Here is a 14,879-nt window from a genome sequence, read left to right on the forward strand (position 1 = left end):
GGAGCATGGCTGGGTTAGATGGCAGCATGCGGTGGTTGGGTGGGGGAGCTGGCATCACCTGGCTGCAGTCGGCGGGAATGGGCTGCTGCACGGCTGCGTACAAAGACACGCGTTAGCTGGAGAGCACACATTCACCCTGGAAACATGGCAGAGCCTTAAAAGGCTGCTGCTCTGTCTTTCTCTTTCACTACATGGGCCTCTCCTCTGTGTTCTTTGCAACAGAGTTGTTACTGGAGCGATAAGGAAATGGGTGCATCTCAGGACATGTGATAAAACGTGAAATGGTTCTTTTTCAGGGCAGAGAATCATTAAGTGCCCTGTATTTAGTCAGACCCCAGGCCCTGTCTCCTCAAGGCTTTTTCCCTCCTTACCTTGAAACTGATTTATCTGCTGGGCCGCAAACAAACTCCTCTGTTCAGATGTTACTCCCAGCATGGGTTGTCTCGTCTTTTCCTGGTAAACAAGGGGCACAATAGTCAAGTTGCAGTCTCTTGACAAACAAGAATAGCAGCAGACACTTGCAGCGTAGCCACTGTCATGATTAACAACCTCTCTGTAGCCACACACACCCCTCTGAAAGACTCAGCCCAGACAGCTCATTTCAGACCTGATCTTAGCTGCTCCCATGCCCCTTCTTGCAAAGGTGTCCTGACGACAGCCCAGCGTTAGGAAGCACAGCTTGCAGCAGGTGCTGTGCAGGCGGCCCAAGGCCCAAGGGGAGCTGGGTGAACATGGAGACCCTCGTGTTCACCAGCGACAAGTGAAGTGCAGCACCTTTTGTTCTGGTTGCCACTTCTGACCAGAATCAGAACATCGCAGTGAGCCACAGGAAGCCAGGGACCCTTGGCAGATGATCCCAGAGGAAGGCAGTGCTGGCTTTCTCCAAGTGATCTGACTTGTCTCTCCCACCATCTAGCCCCAGAACCTGCCACCACACTCTCACTTCTGCTATGGACAGCAGCTGTGACCTGGGGAACTCTCTGTGGACGGTGGTAGCTGGGGCTTGGCTGAAGTCCTGCTGTGTTAGAGCAGCAGAGGTAAGCTTGAAGCCAACTGATGACAAAGAGGCAGAGTTGGTTTTGAAAGGGAGTTTGATCAATGACCAAGACAGTACTCAGTGGAGGGTTCTACTGAGCTGCTTCTCATCTCATTTCCCATCCAAAGAAATGAGCCTCGTTGACCCAAATCCAGCAGCACACTCAGAAAGCCAGAGGCACATTTCAATGCTGCCTCACCCAAGTCATGTGTGGGATTCCCCCATCCCTGTTCCTTCACAAAGCATGGTACAAATGTTGTACAGGGACAGCCACAAGGATGGTGAGGGCTCTGGAGAACAAGCCTTATGAGGAGCGGCTGAGGAACTGGGCTTGTTTAGCCTGGAGAAGAGAAGGCTGAGGGGAGACCTCATCACCACCTACAACTGCCTCAAGGGAGGTTGTGGAGAGATGGGTGCTGGTCTCTTCTCCCAGGTGATGGGGGATAGAACAAGGGGAAACGGCACCAAGCTGTGCCAAGGGAGGTTCAGGTCAGAGATAAGGAGGAAGTTCTTTACTGAGAGGGTCGTCAGAAGCTGGCACAGGCTGCCCAGGGAGGTGGTGGAGTCACCATCCCTGGATGTGTTTAAAGAGCGGGTAGACGAGGTACTTAGGGATATGGTTTAGGGGGTAGACAGGAGTGGTTGGACGTGATGATCTCAGAGGTCTTTTCCAACCAAGCGATTCTGTGATTCTGTGATTCTGTTGCTAGAGAGACCAGCAAAGTCCAGGAAAAACTGGAGTCTAACATCTGCTCTGGTAAATACCCAGGGAAGCAGAGAGAAAGGCAAGCATGGAGAACATCTCTCCTGGGGCTGACTCACTCTCCAAGCCTCCCTTCTCTGCATCTTCCCTCCCAGCTGCAGCTGACCCAGGATGACGGCAATGATAGGGAGCTGACAGAATCCTTCCCCTGCACACGAGTGGGCAGCTCTGCACTTGGACTGGCTGAGCAGCACTTTGCCCTGGCCTCTTTTGGGCATGACATCCTGGACTCACCGCAGGCCTAGTCTGACTCAACCCAGCAATTCCAGGGTCCCTCCTCACTGTTTGCTGACTGCTGATTTCCCCATTCCAGTTAGTCCTGTCCCTCCCAGTGAGGTGGACAGCACAGGAACCCAGAGACGCGCTCGGCATCATACCTGCATCAGCTGTCGTTTCATTATTTGCTGCTTCAGTAAATGGTTCCTCATCGTGTACCCATTCACCGTGGCTGGTGCCGGCACAGAGCCTCCGCTTGGGACGGAGCCCGGCTCCTGAAGTCTGGCAACAATTCCAGCATTTTGATCCTGCCAAGAGAGATGAAAAAAAGAAAATTAATCTCATCAGGGAGGTAACAACAGAAGCCCTGATCCTCTCTGCTGATGCTCTCTCTCTGGTCTTTGGCTGTCCTAAGGCCAAAGTACCTTTTGGATTCCCATGGCCCTGCATGTCACGGTGAGGACAGCGAGGGGCAGAGGATTGCTCTGATTTCTGAGGATCAGCACAAGAAGAAGTGAGAGAAGCAAAAGGTTAATCCAAAATTCTCTGTGACTAGCCCAAGGCTATAGCACTGATTCACTCCCATTACTGGAGTCACATGGCTGCCGGGCTGGCAGAAGGGATGTGAGTAAAGCATCACATTTCCCACCAGTTCCCCAACTGTTACACTGAAAGACAGAAGGAAAGAAAAGTTGCATCAGGGTGGGATTTGGCAGTTGGATATAAAGGAGAAGCCTGCAGTAAAATTAAACAGCAAACTAAAGGCAGAAGAGGAGAAAAGGTGCCATCTGACCAGGGACCTGGAAGGATGGGGAAGATGCAGGCCTGGGATTGAAGTGGTTTTTGTGGGTCCCATGATCAGACAAACAAGGATCACTAATTGTAAAAGGAGAGGAGAATGAGCAAAACCACAGGGTCAGGTCATGGCCAGGCACAAATCAGTAACACAGTGGGGCTGGTTCCTGGCTGGTGCAAACTGGCCTCGCTGTAAGTCCTCAGTGCAAGGTCTGAGTTGACTTTCACCAGCTGAGGACAAAGAAAAAGCATTGTGGGGAGAAGAGGGGAAAGAAATCATAAAAACACAATGAAGATACAGCCCGAAAGGGAAAAAGAATTTAAAAACTACTGAAGTCTAAACACCTTCGGAGCTGGCAGGTAGTCAGGGAAATACAAGAGAAAACTGAGGGAAGAAGTCAAGCCCTCACAGAGGACAAGAGTCCGTAAGTGCTGTACTCAGGAACAGCAGGACCAGCGCATTCCCCTTTCTCGATGTTCACATCCAGCGCCTACATTTTTTATGATGTTTTGTTATTATTGGCAGGGAGAAGTATGTATATTATATCCAGCATCCTTAGCTGGGCCATGCTTCCTCTATTTTCAGAATGGAAGCCCACATCCTTTGTTTGAGAATCAATGTTATCAGGAGATAAGCAAGAAGAAAATGGTTGTTGCCTTTTGACATCTGACAATTAGAAGCATGCTCAGATGGAGAAAACAGGATACGAGCCACGTTTCAGAGTGGCCAGAAGAAAGCCTTGGAAGGCATTTGTCACCAGGCAGCTTCTCGGGCCTGGGGCACATTTCCACAGCAGCTTCGCCGTGAGGAATCACCCAGCTTCTTCCAAGATATTCTTTGTAAGAGCGATTACCAAGAAGGTCACTGAAATGACTCATTTTTATGGTGCCTTCCTTTGTTGTAGCACTTCGGTCTATTATGCAAAAGCACAATTGATGAAATGTAAATGCCTGCTAGATAATTTACTAAAAGACACAAACCTGCAGCTCATCACTGCTCTCATTATCATTCCTATTCATGGGCAGTCTCATAAGACCAGACTTTATTACCGGTGCTTTGCTTACAATTCTGCTGGACATCTCTCCTCCTCCCCCTTCCCTCCTACCCATTTTACTCCCTCTCTCCCCCAGAAAAAGAGGAAGGGGAGGGAAAAAGTAAATATGATTTACTACAGATGTAAATATGAAAGTTCATGTGAAGCTAGCGCTCCGCTTTCATGTCAGACAGGATTCTGCAGCCATAGTTAAGCTTTGAATAATGCAGATTGCCTCTAGGGGAATATCTGAAAGTGCAGGGATTCAGTTTGTGTACTCTGCACATGAAAGACACTGAAATGCTCATACCACCAAAACCCCTGCCATCTCTCCAATTTCCTCCAAACTTGTCTTGTTGCGTGCAGAGGGTCTGTGCTTACTGAAGCAGACGAGTTTAGTGCAAGGACAATCATTCTGATGTCTCGCTCAGGGCTATTACATTAACAAGTCGTCACATTAAAGTCTCTCTTCCTAATCACGTCCACCTCATTCTAATTTCTCCTAAGCATCATCAAGAAAATAATGTTGATTTTTTCCATATTATTAATGGTAAAGAAGTGTAAATCACATTACTAATTACGGCTCTTGTGCTGCGGCAGTACAACAGCTTAATTATATGGGACTTTCTGCAGGCACCCTATAGCAATAACGACAATCAGCAAAGTTCATTTGCAAATACATAGAATGGGCTGCTGAGTTTGTCAGAGCAAAGTTGTGCAACACTTAATTAGCCAGTGAGGAAACAATCTATAGATACAAATTTTGCTTTTGGGGAAATTAAGACAAAACAGCGTGGATGGGAAGACAGGGAATGAATTCCAAACCTTGTGTTTCATGGTTCACATTTAGGTTAAGCCAACAAAAAAATAAACCAAAAAAAAGAGAAAGTTCTCTCTTTTCACCACTAGTGGGAACTACTGCATTCCCTTACAATAAAATATCCCCACTTCAGCGTCATGACTAAGAATAGCTCTGGTGTGGTCTGAAGGACGCTGCTATCTGTACCAAAGGGTAATGAACTTTAAACATTTTTCCTTTTCATCACTCCCCAAGAAAAATCACTTTCCTTCCCACAGTAAGGCCAAGCCGAGCAAGCCATAATGTTAGCCACAGATTTTGAATACAGTTTGGACCATTCCATTTCAAAATCCAGGAAGACGGCGAAGAGAGGAGGTTTCCAGCGGTGGAGCTGGGGACGGTGGCTGTGAGCTGCCCTGGAGGAAGCGGATGGTTCCAGCAGAGTCTTATCCTTTGACTTTCAAAACCAATGTGTTTGCATTTGGGTATTGGGAATTTTTTTTGCCATTTTTCTCCTCCAAAAACTCATACTACAACATCAAATGGGCTGATTCATAATCTACATCCTTCCAAAAATCCACTGACGAGCTCGACCGGCCCGGCCCCATCCTCTGATCACGCATGAGATGCACAAGTGCTGCACGGAACCGTGGAGGTGGACTGTGCTGTGTGAACGCAGCTGATAAACTCCAGTCCTCAGCACTTAGTTATACACCCAGTAATCGCTCTGTGGCTTCACTGAAGCGAGAATGAGGAAATTTATGGCCCCTAATTCCTCTGAATCCTCATTAACAAACAGTCCAAAAAGAATTTAAAAGCAAGACTTTCTGAGGAGCCGAGCTAGAGCTTTAATCGCTCTTTTGGCAAATATGTAAAAACCCCTCTAATCTTTAATAAAGAGCATTCATTGTTTTTTGGGACTATGTGAAAACACTACACTAATTTATCATTATTAAACTTTCCCATCTTGCCCTGACGGTGTAACTCCAAAGAATGTAACACAGAAACGTACATGTTAAATTGTATTGACTTAAGCCCAGAGCCATTGGAGATGTACAATTTATTTCAGTGAGGGCATGAAGGGGACTGCAGGCTGCTAGACAGAGTCATTTGTCCAATGCTGAAAAGACAGTTATCTGCACCAAAATGGCTCTTGGAAAGGCACATTTGCTTTATAAGAAATAAGCTGCCAGGTGAGACCATTCAGCGTTATGTTACAGACTCAGACAATAAAACTAAGCCATGAATTTCAATAGTTAACAGATGGACTAATTAGAGACTGAATTCTTTGTGGTTCTAACAGATAACCAGGTCACAGCAAGGTTACTGAGAGGCAGCTTTGCAAATTTCGGAAGATATTTGCAGAGTCGGGGAGGAACTGCACTTCCTAACTGAAAGTGTTAGCGGCAGTGGAAGAAAATAAATGTGTCTAATTAAAAATGCACGTAGTACCTGCATTTTAAAAGTCACTTCCATTTAAAAAGGCACTGCTGCTTTGAGAAATATTCCCTCCACTTTCAATGGGGCATCCAGCTGAACCCAGTAATTACAGAGCTTAAAACAGAAGGGTTCTTGGGATGAGCCACAGCACCCCAGCGTAAAAGGAAAAGCTCAAAGGAAATGGGTCGCTATGGGTCGATGTTTGCTGTAAATATGAGAAACAGACTAACTGCTTTTTCCACCTTATTTTTTTATAACCAAAGATAACTTAGCTTAAGTATTTACCAAGACATCACACAGTAAGAAAGAAAAGAAAACAAAAACCAAGAGAGGAAAACCATGGCTATGGGACTCAGGAGGAGCCTCTGCTACTGCTCTGCTCCGAGGCCCTGGCTGCTTGGCCGGGGACTTTAGGTGGATCTGTATTCTAGGGGTGGGTGAAGCTTCATTAATCAAATTTTGTCCTGTATTTTAAGAACATCTGTTACATATGGGGAGTTCTGTACTCTGCTGAGGAAATGCAAATACCAGTTTCAAACTCACGCCCCTGCGCTTCCCCGCGCTCCCGCCTGCTGCCTGCGCATCGTCTCCTGTTTGGTTGGTGCCTGCACCTCCTTGCTGGAGCTTCTGTGCCTGGGCAGCACTTTGCTCTGAAGTCCAGGCCTAAGACTCTTAGGCACAAGACAAAGACACTCTACAATTACTACAGACTAAGCAATCAAAGCACTCACACTATTAAAGTTGGCTCACCCATAGAATTGCACGGTTGTAAGGAGTTCTCTGTTTAGATCTACAGAAAAGGCACTGGTAGACACCTGGTGTCCAATAACCCTGTGTGGCCCCATAGAAATCCTTGACACCACCTTGATAAAAGAGGATCATGGGCCCCATAACTGTTAATCCAAGACGGTGACGTTTTCCAATGCACACAGACGCAGCAAACAAAAGGCAGGGCTGTGGTTTGGCAGCATGATGGTGTCGGCCCACTTGAGTGCGGTGTCTGTGAGATGCCACCATCGTTTGCTTCATGCAGAAGTCAGGTGGTGCTTCTTGCCTCTGCTTCTTGACTTTAACAAAACTCTCCATTTGCTCTTCGGGAGTTTTCTGTCTTTCCTCTCCTCTATTCTGCTCACAGTTCAGAGATGCTCTTCAAGATAAAACAGTCTTTCAGTTCAGAAACGCTCCAAAGCTTTTTGTTTGTTTGCTTGTTTGTTTTAGCACAATGTATGAGCATTGATAAAACAAACTGTGCAGTTCAGCAGATCTTTTTTTTTTTCCCCATCTTTCACCCATTTACTTGATATACAAGCATGTGAAATACTACCAGACTCAAGTTTCTAAGCTTATCTTGGGGGCTGTCAGTCAGGAAGAGGCTTTGTTTGAAGACTGTAAGTGATCCATGAATATACGGATTTGTTTTGAAGAAAAAGTTCTTTCAAGTTTTTCTGTCTTTTCGTACAGCACAAGCACACACAGCTTCCTTCAAAGGTAGCGCTCCTCCTTCGCTAGGAGCAATGACACGATCATCACACCGGGCTACCAGTTGTATCAGGATCTCCTCCCTTCAGGCAAAGCAGATGAAACACTGATTTTCCTATAGCTGCTCTTACAGTGCGTGCTGTTCAAAACAAAACAAAATCCCGTCAAAGTATCCAAAGTGCTTTTAAAAATGCACCCAGAATTTTAATTGGAAACTGAGTTCACTTCCCCTCTTAAAAAAATTAACTGAATTAGCCAAAAGCTTTTGTGCAAGGGCTCTACCAGTATTTTCAGAGCTGGATTCATTCATCAAAACATGACGTTGAAGAGCAGCAGCGATCAGGGCAACCGAAAGACAGAAAATCCAGCGTGAATTACTGCAACAGCGATGTTGCTCTCAGATGAAAACGCATCCTTTAGCAGACAAGCTGAAAGCAAGCTGAGATGCTGTTACCAGCACCATGTTGTTAGAAAGAACACAGGAAATGGCTTTGGGAGCAGCCAAGAGCCTGAGGCACAACACGGATGGGAGAGCTGGTGCTATCTCAGACACACACAACCCCCGGGGACTGCGGTGCCTGTAAGGAGGCACGGTCAAGACTCCAGCAACAGCAGCTCCCCTGCAAACGGATCCTTTGGCCCAGATGAGCTCCCAGGCCGTGGGTGAAGGCAGCGCAGAGAACAGCGTTGCTGTTCCTGAGTGAAAGGCAAACCCTTCAGCAGGACCAGAGACCCACAGAGGCTCTGCCAGACCCCTGATAGCAAGGGGACCTTGGTACCTGCAGCATTAACACACTTCTCTTCCACGTGAGAGCAGTGCTGGATTCATCCTCACCACTCTTTGTACCGCTGAACTTCAACACAAACTGTATCTGTTGTTGTTCTCACGTGTATGCAGCAAAAGATGCAGAGATGGGTGTTTTGTACCTGTCTGTATAACACACAGTCAAGATCCAGGATTGAATTCTCCGCAAAGACCAAAATATTTCTATTTGGCCTGTATCATGATTCTCCGACCATTGACACCACGCTCTTGTTCCCATGGAGGGCAGCTTGCCTATAAATTCAATGAGATAATCTGAAACTCTCTTTATCTCACCCAATTTTGGCTGGTAGTCCTTCTGCCTGTCTCTACAAGGTTGCGCTAGCTGTGATGACAAACTACAACATATCATATCTGTAAAGTGGTTTGACTCGAGTAATCCATGTGTTATGTCACGGCATGCTCTCAGAGGTGTCGATGAGATTCAGAAGGAGCCGGGTTAAGCTCGGTACGCGGCTGCACAGAAATTCAGTGACTGCCTGGTGGATTTATGGATTAGGGAGAGCAGAAAAGATCTGATCATAAAAAGGTGAAGATATCACTCTAACAAAGCGAAAGCCAGGAAATCTTGAGCTAATGGGAGAAATCAGTTCTCTACCTGCCCATTTCTGAAAAGCTCTGCAAACTGCAGTGAGGGTGGCCTGGATCAGAGATTTGAGAATCCCTTGGCTTCTCCAAGTTAATGTTCCCATGAATTTCTTTTTCCCTCCCATGCAAAGGTTCGATTTGCAGAAGCAGATGCCCAAGTCTTGTTAACTTTCAGCAGCAGCTGGGTGCCTAACCGCTTCTGAGAAGCCCTTTGCATGAAAACCTGCCCACATGCAAAGCCCCACAGTATACGCTCCCCATTTCCCATCTAATGCGCAAACAAAGCACGCTCCGGCACAAAGTATCACACCACTTTTCCAGTATTAAACCTCTCACAGTCTTACTCTTTCCTAACAGATGAAATTATTCAAACACCTCAAATAGTTGTGCCAGATCGTCTACCCGATCAGGTGCCAAAAATCACCACTGCGACTTACAAAACAAAATGCAGTGATAAATAATATGCTAAAAACCATGGATACAGAGCAGGCTGTGGCTATGCAGTCCTCATGATCAAATTTTAAAAACCAAGATATCGACGTGTTAAAAAAGAAAAATGCATTAAGGTGACCTTGAGCACAGGAAACAAGGACTGATTGCATTATTTTTAAAATGGAAATTATTATTAAAACACCCAAAGCTGAACTGCTGTAACTAAGTCAACTCAATCTCCCCTTAAAAATTCCTTTTCTCCCCTTCCATTCAGATTGTATTTACAAACTGTGGATGTCTCATTTTTTTCCTTGTGTCATTTCATTATTACAGAGTTGAGATCACTAGCCATCTGCAGCTTCATTTCATCAAGCTCTGATTTGTCCTTGGAGCAAGGTCATCCGGGACAAGAACATAAAATGCTGCTTTCCTCAACTGACAGTTCTTTATGCCTTCCTGTAAATATTCCCCACTAATTTTAAATAATTTTACCACTTCGTACTCCCCCTCCCACACACTGGAAAGGCTGATATACATGCATATTAATAAGGATCTTGTCATTTAACCACTGCATGACATATTAGAAGCAATTAATGGTGTTTATTTGCTGATAATACAGGCATTTCGAACTCCAGCTCAAGAATCCTTGGTAGCTTCATGTGACTTGCAGGATATTAGCTATGGGTCAGAAGTTGGGACCCCCCCATTCAGCATTAGCATATGCTTGGAGCAACTCTTGTTTTCCATCAAGCAGAAAAAAAATGCAGTCGACGCACAAAAATTACCAGCTGCTCTATACCCTACGGTGGGTGAGCGACAATAAAACACCACTAGGTGTATGTGGGTTCATTCATCGAAACCAATAGACCGGTAAGGAAAGATTTTCGGGTGCACCACGCAACATCCCAAGCTAAAAAAACAAAGAAAAGGGAATGTGGAATTTCTACTCGGATCAGATTTGACTCGCCATAAATTCTGGAGCATCTTCTTTGAAGCAGAGACCGCTGCTCTCAATTATGGCAAAACCAAACCAAACCAACAGAAAAAAAGAAAGGAGAGTAAATTAATTTGAGACTCTTCATTAGCACGCCCATAAAGCAACAGGGAATAAATGAGTGATTGAGAATAATCACCACTAGCTCTGGGGTCAGTCTGCGCCCTGCCCTCGGTCTCTGGCTGCAGATGCTGGCAGAAGCAGACTGAAGGTGCCGTCTCTAATCTCCAACTCCAGGTGTGTACCTTTTGGCACTGGGAAAATTCACTACTGGGCTGATGTGGTGGGTTCAGAGATGCGCTGTGCCGTACGCAGCCATCTGGCTCACCAATTACTGCCTGAGAGCTTTTACCTGGGTGCCTTTAATAGCCCAAATAGAGCCAGCCATGAAGACGTGCACATCGCAGAGGTCTGTCTGCAGACACACTGGGATGTACGCTCTGTGGACACGCACACAGAAACCCCCGAGGAGTTCACTCGCACAGCCGAGTGTCCCTTTGGCCACACAGTGGAGGGTTAGCTCACGAGACTGTGAGCACGCAATTTGTCAGAAGGAGCCATAGAAAACGGGGTCGTTAAAGGTGAACTCCCGAGACACCTCTAAAGGAGATGATCTTGAACGGTGAGTTTGTTTCGTGACCGAGTCTCAGGACAAAAGCTGGCCCCATGGACCGGCTCACATGACCCTCATCACCACCTACAACTGCCTCAAGGGAGGTTGTGGAGAGGTGGGTGCTGGTCTCTTCTCCCAGGTGATGGGGGATAGAACAAGGGGAAACGGCACCAAGCTGTGCCAAGGGAGGTTCAGGTTAGAGATAAGGAGGAAGTTCTTTACTGAGAGGGTCGTCAGAAGCTGGAACAGGCTGCCCAGGGAGGTGGTGGAGTCACCATCCCTGGATGTGTTTAAAGAGCGGGCAGACGAGGTACTTAGGGATATGGTTTAGGGGGTAGACAGGAGCAGTTGGACGTGATGATCTCAGAGGGCTTTTCCAACCGAGCGATTCTGTGATTCTGTGATTCTCTGTGATTCTGTGACCCGGTTCAGCTTCCAGCTCCACTAGACACAGTTTCTTCATGTGACCATGGACAAATTGCTTCATTTCTCCCTCTGTCTCAGTTTTCCCCAGAAGGAGCTGAAGTTACTCCCTGAATAGGAGGATGAGGGTCAGCTCCCGGGGCAGTGTCGGGGTTACATCTTCAGTCTCCTGAAACGTTGCTGCTCCCCTACCCCGGGGTTACAGCTCCAGAGACCTGCAGCAGAGCCGTGCTCCACACTGCTCACCAGCCAGAGGTGGAAGGGCTTTTTCTGCTTCGCTCCACACACAAGATTTTGTCATGTTCTCCTCTCTGCATCTCTCCTCTGAGCCCGGCCACAGCTGGTTGCATCTCAGAACTGCACTAAACTACACCAAGCTGTAATGGTCCCCCAGGGCCTCCAACCTGGCTGCACAGACCAGCAGAGCGCAGCACGTCCCGGCCTCGCGCCCCGTGATCCCATGACTCTCCCCTCATGTGCCAGCAAAAGAAGCCACTGCAACAACTACGGACATCTCCGCACCTTGAGAATTCCTCGGTGCCCAGCTGGGAGCTGCGTAAAGAGGGCTGTGTGCTAGGAGATGTCAGCCCTGTGTTTGGACTGGTAAGAGAAAAAGAGGCTGGCTGAGGTGGTTATGGGTGAGAATCCCAGGAATTTCCTGCAAGTCCTGCTTGATGTTTTATTGTGAGAGCTTTTACTGTGGTAAGAACAGTCCTGCTTCACTCCACATCTTCTCCTCCATCCCTGGCTTCTGCCCCTTTCCATCCCCATTAAATGTCCTTCACTGTCATTTACACAGCAGGAGATACCTTTCCCTCAAAATTGATCCACAATGAAAAAAACCACCCAGGTGCCTCCAAACACCATCTTCTCCAATCAGCCAACATTTCCCGGAAATCCCGTGGGATTCTGGTGCCTCTGTCACTTCAGATAACACGAGTCTAGGAAACACGTGCCTGTGAACATTTGGCCAGCCCCAGTTCTGCTGCAAGGAAAGAGGGAAGCGTACAAAAGCAGCAAGGAGCATGGAGCCAGCCCACGACTCCTGCAAGGCAGAGATCTTGCAGAGCGCTCACAGGGGTTTCTCCTGCGGAGACACCGCATGTCAACAGTTAACTTCCCTTTGTTCCCATCCAAATGATTAAGGTTAGGAGCTTGCCTGGTGACATCACCAGAGTTTAAACATGCTGGATATGGTCCAGGGAGCCAAAGTTATTGCTGACCCCATGGTTACTGATCCGCTCTGCAAGTAGCTGATGTCTGCTCTCACTTTATGAATTATTTAATGGGTTAAAGATTGGTCAGATCTTCTTTATGCAACGTACAGCTTATACAGTGGGCAGGAGGACATAAACATGCATTAACAAGGTTAAAGTCATATACTGTAACTACACTGTCTTTTTGCAGCTTGCAGCTTTATTGACTTAATCACGCCGGCACCGCAGCCAACAAATCATTAAATCCATTCCATTCTTTTGCTGGTTACCAACCACAAAAACAGAGGCAGGCAAACACGGAGCAAATCTGGGAGGGGGTGGGGAGCGGCGGCGGGGTGCGGGGCAGAGGGAGAACAGTGGGATCACTATGGAGTGCCGCGCTGGCCTGTCACTGCCAGCACAAAGACGCCAAATCTGTCTTTACGGACTAAGTGGTTTCATGGTTTAAAGTGACACACTCATTTGTTCCTGTTTTGCAATGATTATAGAAAAGAAGGGGGGAGGAATCAAGAGCAAACTGAGCTTCTTCATACCCTAACAGTGTGTGTGTGCGTGTGTGTGTGTGTGTGTGCATCCTCGCAGAGCCACAGATCTCGTCTGTAAACACAGCCCAGGGCCAGGGCAGAGGAGATCTGGGCACTCGCTGCACCCCAGGGGTCTCAGGCTCTGCACCGCGCTCCCTGCTAATCTGACGTGAAATGCAGGCATAATTAAGAGTTCAGAGTAAAAGAAAAAAGACATGGAGCATTAAATCAGCCCTCCTCTTGCCCTCCAGGAGCAGCTCTGGCCACAGCGAGCAATAAGAGAAGCCCCTGTTTTAAGACTGAAGTAACAACTTCACTTTCAGACAAAGGCTTTAATTTTTTTCCTAGCACTCACTGTAACTTTTCATATCCACACCCAGGCCACCCCCAGAAGCTCCCTGATTGTCAGCAGTGTGAACACAGGTAACTACTGCAGTCAGCAGATTGCCAAAATACTGTTTCGAGGTGGTGAGTTCAAGACACCCAGGTTTGAAAACAGAGCTGTCGGCTCATCGGTTCTGAAGCCCTAAGATCTTTAGTTGTCACTGCTGTCATCCCCATTCATTTCTTGATGGAAATCATCATCTCTACCACCATAAAATACAAGTGGCTTGTTCTGTGCTAGGGGAGCATCGTGTCAGGACGTGGCTCCTCTGCGTTACAAGCAGGTTATGGAGCAGCATGAGCTTCTGGAAACCTTCAGACATCAGGCTGCTTTGCTGCTTTTGGGGATATTCGACACTGCCTATTTGCAAGCTTTCCTTCACTGTGAGAACATGAAATACGCTCCCCCTTTTCTGGGGAAGGCTCAGCTACACCAGGAGAGATTCCCAGCCCATTTCTATCTATTACGAAAAGAAGCAGCAGCCAACAAACCCCTTTTCCTCACCTTCTGGGTTCAGGCTGCTTAGAGCTCCCTGTAAGAATAACCCAGATTTTGGTGCCCTACCAGTCCAGGTGCTTGGCAGATCCATTTGCACCTTGTCCTGAGATACACCACTGCAGACCTTTCTGAGCACCATCATTACTTGGTTTGATAGTTGTTTTCTTTAGACCCCCAACAAGGCTTCTTACCATTTGAATTCCAACCTTGCCTTCTTATATTTACGAGTCTCCAGATCCCTATCACCCAGAGACATCCCCTGGTTCCACACACTGCAAACAAACGAATCATCACTGGGTGCAGGAGGTGGCCAGAATTCCTCTTGGAAATGGCCACCAGAGAAGAGCCTGTCCCCCAGCCACTCGCCCGCGGTACCGAGGTGGTGAAACACCATCATAGGTATTTCTTTCCAGGCAGAAACGAAAATGCTTTCTGAGGCAGAAGTCTGCTATTTAAGGTACCTGTATGACTTTCAGCTTCACAGACTTCTTTATATTGGATCACCACAGCTGCTGCTGCTTCCAAAAATGGAGACTAAAGGTACCTCCAGCAGACAAGGGCCAAGCCTGGGTGTGTTGTTCAGGCTTCCCTCACCGCAGACCGTCCGTCACATCTCGGAGGTGCACATTAGGGTGAGGTGGAATTACCCTGTAAAGATCTTTTCTTCCACTGGCCACAGGAGGAGCCTAAATGATGGGAGCAGGAAGATGAAGCCCAACCAGCCACAGGAAGACTGCCAACGGACAGCGCTAAACTCACATCTCACAAGTCCCAGACCAGTGCTTAACCACGCAACTATTTCGCCTTTCATCTGAGGTTC

General features: G+C 47.2%; 1 protein-coding gene across 1 annotated transcript in view; it reads right to left on the reverse strand.

Moving 5' to 3' along the window:
- MAMLD1 (mastermind-like domain containing 1) overlaps positions 1 to 14,879 on the reverse strand; it is a 70,144-nt gene that overhangs the window by 910 nt on the left and 54,355 nt on the right. Inside the window, exons 5-7 of the mRNA XM_010180913.1 lie at positions 2,177 to 2,323; positions 372 to 453; positions 2 to 93 (exon numbers count right to left, since the gene is read on the reverse strand). Of these exons, the coding sequence (XP_010179215.1) occupies positions 2 to 93; positions 372 to 453; positions 2,177 to 2,323 (321 nt within the window). The remainder of the gene's footprint in view (position 1; positions 94 to 371; positions 454 to 2,176; positions 2,324 to 14,879) is intronic.

This window comes from Mesitornis unicolor, unplaced genomic scaffold, assembly GCF_000695765.1.
Source record: "Mesitornis unicolor isolate BGI_N332 unplaced genomic scaffold, ASM69576v1 scaffold3453, whole genome shotgun sequence".
Lineage (NCBI taxonomy): Eukaryota > Metazoa > Chordata > Aves > Mesitornithiformes > Mesitornithidae > Mesitornis > Mesitornis unicolor.